The sequence below is a fragment of the Gossypium arboreum genome, chromosome 12 (genome assembly GCF_025698485.1).
Source record: "Gossypium arboreum isolate Shixiya-1 chromosome 12, ASM2569848v2, whole genome shotgun sequence".
NCBI lineage: Eukaryota > Viridiplantae > Streptophyta > Magnoliopsida > Malvales > Malvaceae > Gossypium > Gossypium arboreum.
Window position 1 is genome coordinate 119,780,366 of NC_069081.1, and position 18,365 is coordinate 119,798,730.

Sequence of the window (18,365 nt, forward strand, 5' to 3'; positions counted from 1 at the left end):
TCAATGCCACGATTCACAACTCAATATGGTTTTCCTCATTGAAATACCATATCTACATTTTTCAACTCGGTATGGGAAATGCCATACCTACATTTCTTAACTCAGTATGGATTTGATAATACCATACCTACATTTCACATTTCGGTATGGATAATACCATACCTACATTTCACAACTCAGTATGGATGATACCATACCTACATTTCACACTTTGCCATGGAACAACCATGGTCTTATCCAATCAATTCATCACACGTCACGATCTGAAGTACTCAATCCTGCGTTTTCCTAATTTGCATTTCCACATTTATTCTTTCATTAACAAAATATACACAATCCCACAACAAATTAAGTAAATAATAACACATTATAAACTTCAATCATTCACAAATAAACATCTAAATTCAACCATATGAACTTACCCGGCTAATTTGTAGAAGATATTGAAATTTAGGGACTATTCGCAACTTTTTCTTTTCCTCGTTCTTCTTTGGATTCTTGATCTATAATATAAAATATTTCTACTCATTAGCATTTATTTGATTTCTATTTCACTTCACAATTTATGCTGTTCAAATTTCGAAATTGCACTTTTACCCCAAAATTTACAATTTTTACAATTTAGTCCCTGCTCAATTCACCCATCAATTGAGCTAATTTTTCTCAATTAACACTTTATTTTATCATTATAAACTATTTCAAAACCTTTTATATTCTGAATTTCAACAGCAACCTTCAATTCACAACTTTTTCACAATTAGGTCCTAAATATCATTTCCTATCAAAATCACTTAATAAAACCACATTAATATGAAATTAGAACTTAAATTTCATAATAATTCATCATAAAATTCCCTTATCCATCCAGGGTAACTTCCAATTTCACCCATAAAATAAAAAACTAATGAATTCTACAAGTGGACCTAATTGTAAAAGTTATAAAAACATAAAAATTATCAAGAAAAAGCAAGAATTAAACTCGCATGATGTAAAAATATGAAAAACCAGCTTTCTCCAGACCTTCTATGGCGTTTTGGCTGAGAAAATATGAAGAAATGTCTAGATTTTTCAATTACATCATTATTTAACTATTAACTTTTATCTATTTCCAATTTTGCCCCTTGTTCACATTGTTTTCTTGCTTATTTCATACTCAAACCGTCCAGCCATTAACCTTTGGGTCTAATTGCTCTTTAAATCCATCTTTTTAAATACTTAAGCTATTTACTCACAATTTAACAAATTTTGTGCTATTTTCAATTTAGTCCTTTTAATTAATTAGCCATCCAAACGTTAAAATTTTCTAACGAAACTTTAATACTAACTCAATGACACTCCATAAATATTTATAAAAATATTTATAGCTCGATTTTCAACTTTGAGGTCTCGATACCACATTTTTGACCCGTTTGACCTAATAAATTCTTTTAATTCACTAATTTCACCATTTCACAAATTCTTCTAAATTCTTACTTGACTCATAAATATTAAATTACTATCTTGTTCAATCTTATTTGTCGAATTTAGTGATCTCAAATCACCATTTTCGACACCTTGAAAATTAAGTAGTTACAACTCTCCCCTTTAAAAATTCCGTCCTCGAAATTTGTTACTTGAAAATAGATTTGGATCTGTGATCTCATTGACTCCTCTGTTTCCAGGTTGCCTCCTCCATACCATGTCGATGCCATAATACTTTAACCAATGGTACTCTTTTGTTCGCAATTCCTTAACTTCACGAGCCAAAATCTTCACTTGGTTATTCGAATAAGTCATATCTGGTTGAAGCTCAATTTCAGTATGGGGAATTACGTGTGAAGGATCGACCTATACCGCCTTAGCATAGACACATGAAACACATTATGAATCTTCTCAAGTTCGGAGGTAAAGCCAAACGATAAGCCACAGGACCAACCCTTTCCACAATTTCATATGGCCCTATGAATCTCGGACTTAATTTTCCCTTTTACCAAATCGTAACACCCTTTTCCATGGTGAAACTTTTAAAATACTCGATCACCCATGCATATTCTATGTCTCTTTGTTTTAAATCTGCATATGACTTGACGATCCAAGCGACTTTTAGACTATCTCGAATAATTCGGACTTTCTCTTGGTTTCTCGAATCAAATCAACCCCAACTATTTTGATTCACTCAATTCAGACCAACACAATGGAGTCTTGCATTTTCTACCATAAAGAGCCTCAAATGGTGTCATTTTATACTAGACTGATAGCTATTGTTGTAAGCAAACTCATAACGGTAAATACCTTTCCCAACTGTCACCAAACTCAAGTATACAACATCTTAACATATCTTCTAAAATTTGAATCACTCGCTTCATTGTCCATCTGTTTGAGGATGAAATGTTGTACTAAAATTCAATCTGGTGCCTAAGGCTTCTTGCAATTTATTCCAAAATCTTGAAGTAAACCTCGGATCCGATGCGAAATGATAGATATTGGAAGTCCATATAGTCTCACAATCTCGACACATACAATTACGCTAACTTATTAAGTGAAAAATCATTTCGATTGGAATAAAGTGTCTTGACTTTGTCAATCTATCAACAATCACCCATATCGAATCTTTCTGTCTTGGAGTCACAGGAAATCCTGACACAAAATCCATTGAAATATGCTCCCACTTCCATTCAGGAATCATAATGGGTTGTAATAAACCCGTTGGCACTTAATGCTCGCTTTAACTTGCGGCAAATCAAACATTTTGCAATAAATTCGAAATTTCTCTTTTCATACCAAGCCACCAATATGTCTTTTTCAGATCACCATACATTTTGTACTACCGGATGAATAGAATACATACTATTATGTGCTTCAGAAAGAATATCATTCTTTAAATCAGAATTATTTGGAACACAAACCTATTATGATAGCGCAATATACCTTCATCATCAATACTGAACTCTGAATCTAAATTATCCCGAACCATTTGCCGTTTCAGCACCAATTTTGGATATTCATTTTGCAGCTTCTGAATTTGTTGAAGAAACATTGGTTTTACCTTCAATTCTACTAATACAACACCTTCTTCATTAAGAGCCAAATGAGCATTCATTGCCCGAAGTGCAAACAAGGATGACTTTCGACTCAGTGCATCAGCAACTACATTAGCTTTCCCTGGATGATAGTCAATAACCAAATCATAGTCTTTCAGCAACTCTAACCACCGTCTCTGTCTTAAGTTCAGTTCCTTCTGAGTCATTAAGTATTTCAAACTTTTGTGATCCGTATACATATAACACTTCTCACCATATAAATAGTGTCTCCAAATTTTTAAGGCAAAAACAATTGCATTAACTCAAGATCATGTGTAGGGTAATTCTTTTCATGTGGTTTTAATTGCCGTGAAGCATAAGCCACCACCTTTCCCATTGCATTAACATACAACCCAAACCACTTAAAGATGCATCACTGTACACAACATACGGTATACCGATTACGGTTGAGTTAAGATGGAGCTTCATTAACATTTTCTTTAAGCGATTAAAGCTCACGACATTCATCGACCACATAAACTCAACATTCTTACGTAATAAACGAGTCATTGGTGAAGCAATCATGGAAAAATTCTTTACAAAACGGCGATAGTATCCTGCTAATCCCGAAAACTTCGCACTTGAGTTACATTCTTGGTGTTTTCCAATTCACCACCTTAGAAACTTTACTTGGATCCACACGAATTCCTTGGTGATATAATATGACCCGAAATCCAACCTCATGAAGCCAAAACTCACATTTACTAAATTTCGCATATAATTGTTTTTCTCTCAACGTCGTAGTACAATTCTCAAGTCTTGTGCATGTTCGGATTCATCTTTGAATAGACCAATATGTCATCAATAAATACCACCACAAATCTATCCAAATAAGACTGAAAAATTCGATTCATTAAATCCATAAATGCAGTGAGGGCATTCGTTAAACCAAAAGGCATTACCAAAAATTCGTAGTGACCATACCGAGTTTGAAAAGCGGTCTTTGGCACATCACACTCTTTAACCTTCGGTGATAATACCGGATCTAAGGTCTATTTTTGAGAACACTGCAGCACCTTTCGGTTGATCAAAAAATCATCGATCTGAGGTAATGGATATTTATTTTAATTGTTACCTTATTCAACCGCACGTAATCAATACACAATCGCAACGAACCATCTTTCTTTTTCACAAATAAGACAAGTCGCCCCAAGGTGATGTACTCGATCGATGAACCCTTTATCCAATAACTCTTGCAACGTGTCTTCAACTCTTTTAACTCATTGGTGCCATTCTATACGGTGTTATTGATATTGAGCTGCATGCGGAATTACATCAATTGTGAATTCAACCTCACGATCCGGGGTAAACCGGTAATTCCTCGAAACACATCAATAAACTCATTAACAATCGACAATTGTTCCATCTTCAATTCGAACCCGAGTATCAAGAATATAAGCTAAAATGCTTCATTACCTTTCCGAATCATTTCGAATTTGTAAAAGGTGAAATAATTCGACATCATTCTTTTATCCCCAAACTCACGGAACTATTTCCCACATCGACATTTTAAATCAATCCGCTTTTCTCTACAATTCACTATGGCATCGTGTTCAATCAACCAATCCATTCCAAGAATAACATCAAATTCTCTGGAAGGTAACAACATTAAATCGCAGAGAATTCACGACCTTGTATTTCAAATGGACAATTCGACATATTAAATTAACCAACACACTTTGCCCTAGTGGATTAGTGACTTGCAATTCAAGGTCGATGGACTCAACAGTCATTTTCTTTTTCGACACTAATGCGGTGCAAATATATGAATGTGTAGATCCGGGATCAATTAAAGCATACAGAATCATCAAAAGATAGAAATTACCAGCTATCACATCCGGAGCGAAGCTTCTTCCCTTGCGGATAGCATATATACGCAGGTACTCTTGTCTCGATCGAGTGCAGTATCTCTCGTTCCCGAATGAACAGTCCAAAGAAAGACTACTTTGACCGAACATTTACCTTTCGAGGAGTATTTGCTTGCTTCTCCCTTGTTCTCTATATTCTTTTAATAATTGAGGACAATCCGAATAAAATGATCGGTTCTACCACATTTATAGCAAGCTCGGCTCTTCCCCAACACTCACCAATATGAAATCTACCACAATTTTTATATCTAAGTCTCGAATATTTTGCACACTACTAGCACTAGTCTTTGGTTTCTTAGTTACTCAGACATCTTGTTGAGTCGTTTTATTTTTATTCGATCGTTCCGGGATTATAACAGGTCGACCAGAATCATCTCTGAACTTTTTGGCCGGAAAAGTCGAAGTTGGTCTAGAGAAACTTCTTTTGTATACCTCTTTACCTCTTCTTTCTCTTTGCATCTTTCTGTTATACACTTCTTCCATCTTTTGAGCTCGATCGCATGAATCACAAATTCCTGAATCTCTGTACCTCCAATCATCATTCTGATTTCATCATTAAGCCCTTCTTCAAATCTAATGCACATTTCTTTCTCTGTCGGTACAACATCCCGAGCATATCTACTGAGATACACAAATTCTCTTTCATATTCGGACACTGTTTTATTCCCTTGTCGAAGATCAAGAAATTCTCTCTTCTTCTTATCTAAATATCTCTTTCCCACATACTTCTTCTTAAATTCGTTTTGGAAGAATTCCCATGTAAGTTTATCTGCAGTACCCTTTGCCTCAATGGTTTCCCACCAATTATACGCTTCTTCTTTCAATAGCGAAACTGCACATCCCAAATAGTCCTCCGGAGAACACATCATCTGTTTAAAAACTCTCTCCAAACTCTTTAACCAATACTCTGCTTTAACCGGATCATCGTCCGATCTCCCTCGAAATTCTTCAGCTCCAAACTTTCTGAGTTTTTCAATTGGTGTTCTTTTGCTAGATTCATCTATTAAAGAAGGAGCAACCGGGGTTGTAACTGGTGGTACAAGAGGGGGGAGGAGGAGGTTGTTGTGCTGACTTCTTCCTTGTATTGTTTCATGATACCACTGATTCATTAATCCGTAAATCATATTTTTAAGTTCTTCTCTCTCATCAAAGAAATCGGGACATTACCACTTGTTCCCCTTTCGAAGTCTCAGTATTCTACTATTAACTTCCTCTTCCGACTAGCACCATCAGTCTATCGACATCTTTACAATCTATAACAAAATTAGTAATTAGATCGGATCATTCACATCACACTATCACAGATTTATATGGCATGTATTTTTAAACACTTTACACATCAAATTCGTTCCGAGAATCGACTAAACCAAAGCTCTGATACCAATAAATGTAACGCCCCCTTTACTCGAGACCGTCGCCGGAGTCGAGCACGAGGCATTACTAAACTTATTTGAGCACTTAAACAAATTCAAACAATTTATATCACACTTTCCAGACAAGCTGTCCAACTGCATTACAGATGCAAAAAAAATCATATCTCGAGTTACAAAACTCGAAATCCAAATCCGTAAATTTTCCCCAAATCTAGGCTCATATATCTACTTACTAATTTTTTTCTAGAATTTTTGGTTGGGCCAATTAGTACAGTTTATTAGTTGAAGTCTCCCCTGTTTCAGGGTTCGGCTGCTCTGACCCCTGTTCACTACGAACCAAATTTCTCCATGTACAGAATTCAAATAACCAAGACGTTTATTTCTATTAAAAATAGACTCAATAAGGAATCCATACATATATAGTATGACTCCTAATTAATTTTTTATAATTTTCAATGATTTTTACAAATCAGAACAGGGGAGTTCAAAATCACTCTGACCTTATCTCACAAAAATTCAAATATCTCCTGATATGAAAGCCTTTTGCTTACACCGTTTCTTCTATGTGAAACTAGATTCAATAAGATTTAATTTCATATTTTATTCAACCTCTAATTAGATTTTCATGATTTATGGTAAATTTTCAAACTCAAACTACTGCTACTATCCAAAAACTGTTTTAGTACAAAATGTTGTTAACTAGTTTATAACATCTTTACTTCATTTCATTTAAACTCTATACATGCCATATAAATCTTCAAACATAAAACAAAAGCTACCGGAATTGATCTGGATAGTGTGCTTTGTTGTGTTGATCCGATCTACCCACTTCACTTCAAGTCAATCTACATAAAAATATTAAACACACACAAGTAAGCTTATTGAAGCTTAGTAAGTTCATAGGTTAAAAGTAATGCTTACCAAACATAATATTTCCAAACAATACCAAAACATTTACTAAAGTTTCCTACGATTCACAACCATTGTTATAATAATTCACATAGTTGAGCTCAACAGTAACAACTATTCAATCTCTTTCATCTGGATCACTTCTCTTTTATTTCTTATAATCAAATTAGGAAACGGCTTACGAAATTGAGTACGTCGTTGCTCAATGCCACGATTCACAACTCAGTATGGTTTTCCTCATTGAAATACCATACCTACATTTTTCAACTCGGTATGGGAAATGCCATACCTACATTTCTTAACTCAGTATGGATTTGATAATACCATACCTACATTTCACAGCTCAGTATGGATAATACCATACCTACATTTCACAACTCAGTATGGATGATACCATACCTACATTTCACACTTTGCCATGGAACAACCATGGTCTTATCCGTCAATTCATCACACGTCACGATACGAACGTACTCAATCCTGCGTTTTTCCTAATTTGCATTTCCACATTTATTCTTTCATTAACAAAATCTACACAATCCCACAACAAATTCGTATATAATAACACATTATAAACTTCAATCATTCACAAATAAACATCTAAATTCAACCATATGAACTTACCCGGCTAATTTGTAGAAGATATTGAAATTTAGGGACTATTCCGCAACTTTTTCTTTTCCTCGTTCTTCTTTGGATTCTTGATCTATAATATAAAATATTTCTACTCATTAGCATTTATTTGATGTAACACCCCGAACCCGAGACCGTCGCCGGAGTCGAACACGAGGTGTTAACAGACTTCAACCCACTTATTGAGAGTTTCCAGACAAGCTGCCAATCTGTGTACTAGTCGCTCCAAAATTCATAACTTGAGTTTTACAACTCGAAAATCAGTTTCGAAATTTTTCCATGAAACTAGACTCATATTTCCATCTACATATTCTTTTATAGAATTTTTGGTCTAGCCAATTAGTACAGTTTATTAGTTAAAGTCTCCCCTGTTGCAGGGATCGACTACACTGACCTTTGTGCATTACGAATTGGATATCTCCCTGTACAGGGCTTCAATACTGATGCCGTTTGTTTCTATAGAAACTAGACTCAGAGAGGAATCTACACATATATGGCATGACTCCTAATTATCTCTGGTTAATTTACAATGATTTTCCAAAGTTGGGACAGGGGATCCAGAAACCGTTCTGGCCCTGTTTCACAAGAACTTTAATATCTGTTAACTTATAACTCATATGACCATTTCGTTTCTTCTATATAAAAGTAGATTCATCAAGGTACATTTACATAATTTATTTACTATTTAATACCATTCCTACTATTTTTAGTGATTTTTCAATCTCACGTTACTGCTGCTGCCAGCACCTGTCACTAAAGCAACTATGCCTATTTCATGATTTCCCTTTGATCTAACTAGTGATTCATCATACATGTCACAAATCATGATCATGACTAGCCATACCAGAGGCTAATCATTATCCAACATCTCCCTACTACACTATTGCCATAACATGCATTTTAACACCAAAATAATCAACCATGGCATAAGGCATGGAAATCAATTACCAAGACTTGTGACTTAACATTGGAGAACTAAATCCAACCGAGCATTTATGCCATTTTCGCATGGCTAAAAGTTTACATACCAAAGTTCAACAAAGCATATTAGCCTATACATGCCAAAATGTTCTCCTAAACCGACTACACAAAAAAATACCAAAAGTTGATAGCGGTGTGATGACTCAATGACGATCACGAGCACGCAAAAGGACGAGTCCGAGAAACCTAAAATGGCGACAAGCAAACACCGGGTGAGTATATAACTCAGTAAGCCATAAGCATTATATTGCCGTTCAGTAATAATATACCATAAAAGAAAATAATTAATGCGGGATTAAAATCCTCCATCCACACCCCAAACGGTACTATAATTCTTTAGGCATTTCGGTTTGGTCACATACCAAGCCCTACTTGATATTTCATACATTACGCCATATGACATTGCATGCATTTATTTTCGAGCATAATCACCACATAGATCAAGACTTACCAAACCAAAATTCCAAATATAAATAAAATGTCCATTCCTCATGAGCTCAAGGTGTTTACTCGCATCGCTGTCCATGATTGACTCGGTAAGGCGCGCACATAGAACATGTACGTTTATTAGAGGATGTGCAATAAGCCCGCACACTTAGTGCTTAATAGTCGAACTCGCACACTTAGTGCTATATAATCAAACTTGCACACTTAGTGCTGTATAATTTGAACCCGCACACTTAGTGCCAATTTGTGATTATAAATGTTTACACCGCACACTTAGTGCCAAACCGATCATTCAATACATCTCACCTCTTTTCTTTCAATCCAATATTTTTATCACCACATACATACATGTTTATATATATATTCTACCATTCCATTCAGCATCATTACTTGGACATTACGACCCTTTAAATTAGTACAAATAAGTGCTTAATGACTTACCTTATATCGGATGAAATGATTCCCAATCTACTACTCGATTATCTTTGCTTTGCCTTTGCTTGGTTCTCCTCTTTGATGTCTTGATCTAAAATGAATACATTTAGTAGTTTAATCTTCTTGCTGGATTTTTATGTGTATAACTTAATGGTTTTCACCCCATTTCACAACTATCTTTGTTCAAAATATCAAAATCTCAACCAACATTTGTTTAATGCTTCAAGGCCGAATGCATGGTCACCATTAAGCTAATCTAGTCTCAAGTATTTTAATCCTAACATACAACATCATGAATCAACTCAACCTTATAAGCCAATATTACTCCTACAACCGATTGTAAGGAGTTAACAGAGAAAATATATTTTACAAACATATACACCCATATGGCCGATTTTACCAAATCAAATTTAACCTTACTTATCTCAAATTTTCATTTCATACTATCATCCCCATGACATAGCAAGGTTTTGAATCATGGACTAATTAGAACTAAAACTAGCAACTAAGAACATGCATGAATCTCATGGCACCATATTAAACATACCTTAATCTAGCTACAAGGATGGCCAACCTATTCCAAACCAACCATGAGCAAGGACCCCTTTCTTCTCCCTTGAGATTTTCGGCCAAAAGGATGGAAAAAAAAGATGAACAAAGCTTTTTTTTTTTTGTTTTTCTTTCTCACTTGCACGGCAATTTGGAGGGGAGGGGAAAGCCTTCACACACACACTTTTTTTTTTATTACTCATGCACCTTATTTTATTTATTTCAACATAAAACACTCACCCAACATGTTTCATGACATGTCTTGCCCATGCTTCCTTGTCATGGCCGGCCACTAGCACTTGGGGGGGGGATTTTGACATGCAAGTCCTCCCTTTTGACTACATGTACTATTAGGTCCTTATAGATTAGCCTATCATTTTTCAAAAATGACATACAAGTCCTACTAACTGAATTCACATGCAATCGACTAAACCGAAGCTTAAAATTTTTACACATTCGTAAATACATATTCTAGACAATAAATATTACGTTCAAACATTTCGGTGACTCGGTTTAGTGGTCCCGAAACCACTTCCCGACTAGGGTCAATTTTGGGCTGTCACATTTGATTTCTATTTCACTTCACAATTTATGCTGTTCAAATTTCGAAATTTCACTTTTACCCCAAAATTTACAATTTTCACAATTTAGTCCCTGCTCAATTCACCCATCAATTGAACTAATTTTTCTCAATTAACACTTTATTTTATCATTATAAACTATTTAAAAACCTTTTATATTCTGAATTTCAACAGCAACCTTCAATTCACAACTTTTTCACAATTAGGTCCTAAATATCATTTCCTATCAAAATCACTTAATAAAACCACCTTAATATGAAATTAGAACTTAAATTTCATAATAATTCATCATAAAATTCCCTTATCCATCCAGGTTAACTTCCAATTTCACCCATAAAATCAAAAACTAATGAATTCTACAAGTGGACCTAATTGTAAAAGTCATAAAAACATAAAAATTATCAAGAAAAAGCAAGAATTAAACTCACAGGATGTAAAAATATGAAAAACCAGCTTTCTCCAGACCTTATAGGTCGTTTTGGCTGAGAAAATATGAAGAAATGTCTAGATTTTTCAATTACATCATTATTTAACTATTAACTTTTATCTATTTTCAATTTTGCCCCTTGTTCACATTGTTTTCTTGCTTATTTCATACCCAAACCGTCCAGCCATTAACCTTTGGGTCTAATTGCTCTTTAAATCCATATTTTTAAATACTTAAGCTATTTACTTACAATTTAACAAATTTTGTGCTATTTTCAATTTAGTCCTTTTTAATTAATTAGTCATCCAAACGTTAAAATTTTCTAACGAAACTTTAATACTAACTCAATGACATTCCATAAATATTTATAAAAATATTTAGAGCTTGATTTTCAACTTTGAGGTCTCGATACCACATTTTTGACCCGTTTGACCTAATAAATTCTTTTAATTCACTAATTTCACCATTTCACAAATTCTTCTAAATTCTTACTTGACTCATAAATATTAAATTACTATCTTGTTCAATCTTATTTTTGAATTTAGTGATCTCAAATCACCATTTCCGACACCACTTGAAAATTAGGCCGTTACATAACTCTCCCCTTTAAAAATTTCGTCCTCGAAATTTGTTACCAAAATAGATTTGGATCTTGTGATCTCATTGACTCTTCTGTTTCCCAGGTTGCCTCCTCCATACCATGTCGATGCCATAATACTTTAACCAATGGTACTCTTTTACACATTGCAACGGATGGAATCAACACAACCCTATACTAAAAGTTTTGTAGACCCAATTTTACACATTGCAGCAGTTGCAATCTATCAATTTGAGCTCACCGATTTGACATTATAAGTACTAAATTGATATCATCTTCCCGTTACAAAGTTAACGGTGGTTAACGAAAATAGACCAAAAAAGACAAGTTCGATTAGTTTGATGGCCAATTTGTAATATTCTATACTTGGGTGACCAAAAATGAAAGATAAGCATAGTTGGGTTACTTGCTGTGTAGTTTTACCCTTTGTAATTTATGCCAATTTCAAAAATACTTAACAAAGCAGGCTACTCTTCTTCTCGCCGCCAATAAAACCCTAAACCCTAACAAAACGAAGCTAACAGTATGATTCCTTCGGCAATGGCGAGTTCGACCGAAACAGCCCTGGAATCGCTACACCATATCAAGTCAACAGAGCCACCGGAATGGCTCGTGCCTAAACAGGAGCTCTCGCAAGCGGTTCGAGCGGCCTCGAAGCTTCTGTTTTCTAGCCTGAAACCGTATTGTCCAAAGTCTCCATTTGATCAGCTTCTGACCGAAGGGTTCGACGTGGAGCAGATATGGCAACAGATTGACCTCCAATCACAACCGCTACTGTCCTCCCTCCGCCGCGAGGTCAAGAAGTTTGAGAAACACCCGGAGAAGATTTCCAAGCTCAAGGATGGTGGTGTAGGAGGAGGAGAGAAGAAGAAGAAGGTTCTAGAACAAATCGAGACTGACAATGTTGTTAATGATGACGAAGACGATGATGATATGGATATGGACGAAGATGAAGATGATGAGGAAGAGGAGGATGAAGAGGGGGAGGAAGAGGAGAAAGAGAGAGGAACGGAAGAAGAGAGTGAGAATGAAGGAGAAGAAAAGGGTGGCATAGAGGATAAATTTTTGAAAATCAAGGAATTGCAAGAGTATTTGGAGGAGGATGAAGCTAGGGAATTTGGCTTGAAGAAGAAGAAAACAAAGGCGGAATCTAAGAAGGAAGAAGAGGACACAGAAGAAGAAGGTGATGATGATGACGAAGAAGATGAAAATGAAGGAAGTGAGGATGACGATGATGAGGCAGAGGAGGAGGAAGATGAGGTAAAAGCAACTGTCCTTTCTCCATTTGGCTGTTGTTTGATATTTTTGTTTATTAGAATTTAATGCAGTTCATATTATGCAGCTCGGGCTATTTGATGGGAATGATGAAGAGGATGAAGATGGCTTGGAAAATGCCAGGTTCTAATTTGTGAATTATATTTGCGTGTTTGTGTGTAATTTGACTGTTTGTTAACTTTACTTGTTCTCTTCTCCGTTCTTACTTATTATTGAAGTGAAAGTTTACAGCATCTAAGAACTAATCTAGTTATTTCTAAATTTTTCTAACAATAGGGATGCTTCACTCTTAATGCTTCACCATAAATGATTCTATTACAACCTATATAATGGTGTTGGTATTGCAGCATGAGAATATCTGTTGTAAGACAACACTGCTTAATTTATGACCTCGGCTATTATAGTTGACGGTGTTATTACTTGCAATTTCTTAGTTGCCCTTTAGTTTATGAGTATGTAATGTGTTTATTTTTTAAGTTATGCACCTCTCTTTATATTTGGGATTTCCTCATGGTAGGATGATGAACAAAGGTCCATCTATCACCTCTCTTTTACCCTGATGGGATATGATTCTTCCTTAATAAAGTTTGGTTTTGGTTGCTTTCAAATTCTCTAGTGTTTCTTTTCCTTTGCAGTTATTGTATGCTAAGATCGTTTATATATTCTCACTAGCATCTTTCAAAATTTAGACCATCAGTAGACCTTTTATTTCTCCTTCTTAAACACTGTGCCCTTGTTATACTCAGATATGAAGATTTTTTCAGTAGAAAAAAGAACAAGAGTTCCAAGGAGAAAGCCAAATCTAGAGACATGTTGGAAGAAGATTCAGGATCAGATGATGAACAAGATGTGGATAAGGTAGTTGGAAACCTGGTTTTGTAGTCACTTGATGTCTCTAATTTGAAAATATATAATGGAATTTTATATATAGTATGGATAACTACAACTTGTCACAGCTGCTATGATGGTTTAAGAGAGAAATAGTTGAAGTGAAAATAGCTAGAGAGAAAAGCTGGTGAAAGGAAAAAGAAGTTACATAACAATAAGAATTTTTGCCCTCCATTATATATTTGCTGTTACTCTTTTTTTTTCCTTCCCTGTTTTGGATAATTTCACTAAATTGATGTTACTGGCTTGATTAGTCATGAAATCAAGCATATAATAGACATCTATAACTTCAATCAATAATATTGCATAGATTGGCTTTATGAGACTATGTTTCTGTTTTTCCCTCTTTTACAGAGAAAAGATGGCCCTTCTAAGCATGAAAAAGAACTTGACAAACTTAGATCTAAAATAGAGGAAATGGAGAAGGCCAACTTGGATCCAAAAGTTTGGACAATGCGTGGAGAGGTAAATTTTTCATATAAGCTGTCGTGGTATTATTTAGTACATGCCCTTTTGGACAAGAATAAGATTATTTATACTAAGATTTTTAATAACAGGTAACTGCAGCACAAAGGCAAAAGAATAGTGCATTAGAAGTTGATTTAGATTTTGAGCACAATGTCAGGCCTGCCCCTGTAATCACAGAGGAGGTTACTGCATCACTTGAAGATTTGATTAAGACTAGGATCAGTGAGGTAAGCTTCTTCCCCAACTGCTAGGATTTGAAACTTGTTCTTTACTAATTTCATCAACTTAATACAGATGTTTTCATCACAATGTTTCTTGTGAATTTTGAAATTTCTGTACTTTTCTCCAAAAACTGCAGCACTGCCTGCCTTTCTGTTTCCTTTATTTGTTCAACATTTATACTGCCTAGTTTGTTTAGTGCTTGAAGAGGTTCCAATTGGACTGGTTGAACTTGAAAACTTGGAAATAAGCAGCCTATTCAGTTATCAAGTCAAGATTGTAGATACTTGATTTTGATTCCTAATATATAATCTCTGAAAATAGATCAATATGTTGTTTTATAGGAAATTATGCTTCCATGTATATGTGAAGGTGATTTTAAATAGTTAGCGACAGTGTTTCTCTGAGGGTTGCTTTACTGAAAATTGCTTCATTGAAGCTCTTGTTAAAGAAATCTCCTTGATTGAACACCTCTCTTTTCTGAAAAGCTCTTTCATAAAAGAACTCTTTAGTAAAATCTTCATTAAGCTAAAAAAGTGAAAATTGCTCATTAGGGTATTTCTCTATTTGGTTATACCCAAGAGCTTGGCTTTGTGGATAAGATATGATGATAGTTAAGAGATCTCTTAACATTTCTATGAAGTGCTTCTCCTTTTCTTTTAGTTGAGTCCTACTCTATTATAGTACTCGTTGGTTATGGCTGACACATCGGTGTCATTGTGAAATGACATTGGGATTGACACTGATGTAATATGTGTTTAACACATGATTGGAAATGCGGACACAGCCTCGTGCCTAGCTAAGATAGCTGTGTCTGGAGAAGGGGGGGCATGATCCTGTGGCATTGGACAAACTAGAGCATTACTTTCTTTTAATTATGAGCCCAAATATTGATAAGTGAAGCTTTTTTAGTCTTATTGCTATCGAGATTGCGTGATAAATGTAGCATTACTTTCTTTTAATTATTAGCCCAAATTTTGATAGCTGTTCATATTTTTTAAAATTAGTAGTAAAAGATGAATTTGATAAATGAAGCATTTTTAGTCTTATTGCCATCGAGATTGTATTGTGCAGTCTTCGTTAGGTGTGACTTCCATGTAACCCTACATGTGATGCTTAGATTTTTCTTCTTGATTGTGTGATGCAGCCAAGGAACCTTATGTCTCAAGTGTTTTTCCCCTTTCTGTTTCCATATCTTTTTATCCTTTTTTTCCTTATTTTCTTTAAAAGTTCAATTAGTATTATAATCCTTAGTTTCCTAAGCAGTTCTGCATTAGTGTTAACAAAATTTAATATGATTTTATTCAGGGCCTGTTTGATGATGTTCAAAAGGCTCGAACTTCATCATCCAAAGCGCCAAGAGAAATCAAAGAGCTGGTAAGTTGTATTCGTCATTAATATGTTCTTTTGAAGGTTCTCATGGCTTTTCTCCTTTTTGATTAATGAAGGAAACTAATTATTTCAAGCTGTATGTTTGTATTATTGCAGGATGAGAGCAAGAGCAAGAAGGGTCTTGCTGAAGTTTATGAGGTTTGTATGCTACGTGATTTCATATTACCATTAAATGTTGTACTAGATTAAACATCCTCTCCAATCACCCTACTGCACTTGTGTATTTCTCATCCATGTACCAGCTTTTATAGATGCTCAGCTCAAGAATCATGAGTGACAATTCCAAGTTGGGATATTTTATTCTTTTTCTTCTTTTTAATTGCAAAAACTGTATACTCCTTTGCAGGAAGAATTTGTCCAGAAAACCGATCCAGCCTCTGCCCTGTTGACCTTTTCAGATGAACTAAAGAAAGAGGTAAATATTATGTGGATTTGTTTTTCTTTTGATACCCTAGTCCTACAGCATTCTAGTCAAGAATGCACCTTTGTATTAGTTTTTGACATTCATACATCTATCATGTTTCATTTTTTTAATCTTCTTTTACCAGGCCAGTATGCTGTTCAAGAAACTTTGCTTGAAGTTGGATGCTCTTTCTCATTTTCATTTTACTCCAAAACCTGTATGCTTCTCATTTGGTTTCCCGATGACTAAATACAGTAAAAATCAGTTTGCTGTAGTGTTTATATGGTGTCTTGATTTCTGTAGGTTGTTGAGGACATGTCTATACAAACAAATGTCCCTGCCCTTGCCATGGAAGAGGTACAAACGTTTCCCAATTATTTTCTAAGAATCTTGGTCTTGTCATGGTTTGACAATTTCTGACATGCATGCGTTTTGATAATATTCCTTGGTCAGATTGCACCTATGGCTGTCTCAGATGCAGCTATGCTGGCTCCTGAGGAAGTTTTTTCTGGTAAAGGTGACATTAAAGAAGAAGCAGAACTGACAAAGGCAGAAAGAAAGAGGAGGAGGGCTAACAAGAAAAGGAAGTTTAAGGGTAAGGAAATTTAAATTTCTTGGAGAAGAAAAAATAATAAATGGAATTTAGGAATGTTTAGATTCCCATGCTTTGTAATTTAAAAAATCTGTTGACAAATAATATAGGAAAGATGTTGGCGAGGAAGCCTTTCCTGCATATTATTTAATGCGCTACCTCACTAGCATATATTTTTTAATGAATAATCACTGCCATGCATTTATTTATTGAAAGTAAACCTGCGATGATTATGATGAGACTTAGATTTGGTAATGGAACAATGATTTGGTGCTAGCTTTCTAGCCATTGAGTTTTATTTGTTCATTTCATGCAAGTTTTATGGTTTATGATTTTGTCACCTTGATTACAGCTGAAGCAGCTAAAAGGATGGGTAAAAAGGCACGACAGATGACAACCGTAGGCAACAATGACGAAGGTTTGTATTGTATTCCTATTCTACCTGCTAGTTGGTGGTAGTTAAAAGTATCATGAGACTTTTATACTAGGAATCGGATTGCATTTTGCTCCCTCTAATAAGAAATGGGTGAACTAGTTCTTGTATATTAGATCAAAGAGCAAACTGATTTTATTTGTTAAAAATTGCATCCTTTTCTTCAATTAAAGTTGGTCCTTTTATGTTAGAATAAGGTAGACGACGTAACGTATAGGGATTAATTTGTCTATTTTTTTAGTAAAGGGGGCAAAATGCAATATATTCTTCATATAGGGGCTTTCATGATACTTTTACTGCTGGTTAAGTAAATTGGTTAATTTATTGTACGTGCAGGCAGGGAAGGATAGTTTGTGACCTAGTTTTGGTGAAGCGGGGGAAATGGCATATTCTAAAGAGGGAAAGACACAGCATGCATCTCTGTCTAGCTTTTGCAAGCTTAGAGCAAGCCAAACAATGAGACAGAGGTGGAATCAAATCTGGGAGTTTAGTTCCTAAGAATATAATTAATATTGGTTACAAGTTTTGGTACAGAGAATAATAACATTTGCTATTGTATGAGCCAATTCAAGTGTTATTAATTGCTTTTTCACTACGTATTCGCTCACTCTGTACAAAAAGAAAAGATTGCAACGTGACGATATAAAGAGTTACTGTTAGAAAAGACTTGGAAACATTCAAATATGAAATATCATATCAATGTGGAACATGATTTCCAACTTCTTGATTTGGTTCATTGATATATTAATGATCGTCACACGCATGGATAGGTTTAAAATATTAAAACTCGAATATGCTATTTTGATTTTATTCAATTTTTATAAGTTAAGATCAG

General features: G+C 34.9%; 1 protein-coding gene and 1 long non-coding RNA gene across 2 annotated transcripts; one reads left to right on the top strand and one right to left on the bottom strand.

The window, feature by feature from the left end:
* Nucleotides 1–6,977: 6,977 nt before the first annotated feature.
* LOC128285750 (uncharacterized) lies at nt 6,978–7,931 on the bottom strand. The gene is made up of 2 exons (XR_008276299.1): nt 7,834–7,931; nt 6,978–7,145 (listed from the first exon to the last, which is right to left on the bottom strand). It is a non-coding gene; the product is annotated as an uncharacterized LOC128285750 (long non-coding RNA).
* Nucleotides 7,932–12,288: 4,357 nt separating this feature from the next.
* On the top strand, nt 12,289–18,249 carry LOC108476555 (M phase phosphoprotein 10). Its single transcript, XM_017778788.2, has 13 exons — nt 12,289–13,120; nt 13,203–13,258; nt 13,882–13,993; nt 14,378–14,488; nt 14,581–14,718; nt 16,019–16,087; nt 16,199–16,240; nt 16,449–16,517; nt 16,651–16,722; nt 16,809–16,862; nt 16,959–17,100; nt 17,450–17,515; nt 17,867–18,249. The coding sequence occupies exons 1-13, from the start codon at nt 12,386–12,388 to the stop codon at nt 17,878–17,880; spliced, it is 1,680 nt and encodes a 559-aa protein (XP_017634277.1). The 5' UTR covers nt 12,289–12,385; the 3' UTR covers nt 17,881–18,249.
* Nucleotides 18,250–18,365: the final 116 nt, after the last annotated feature.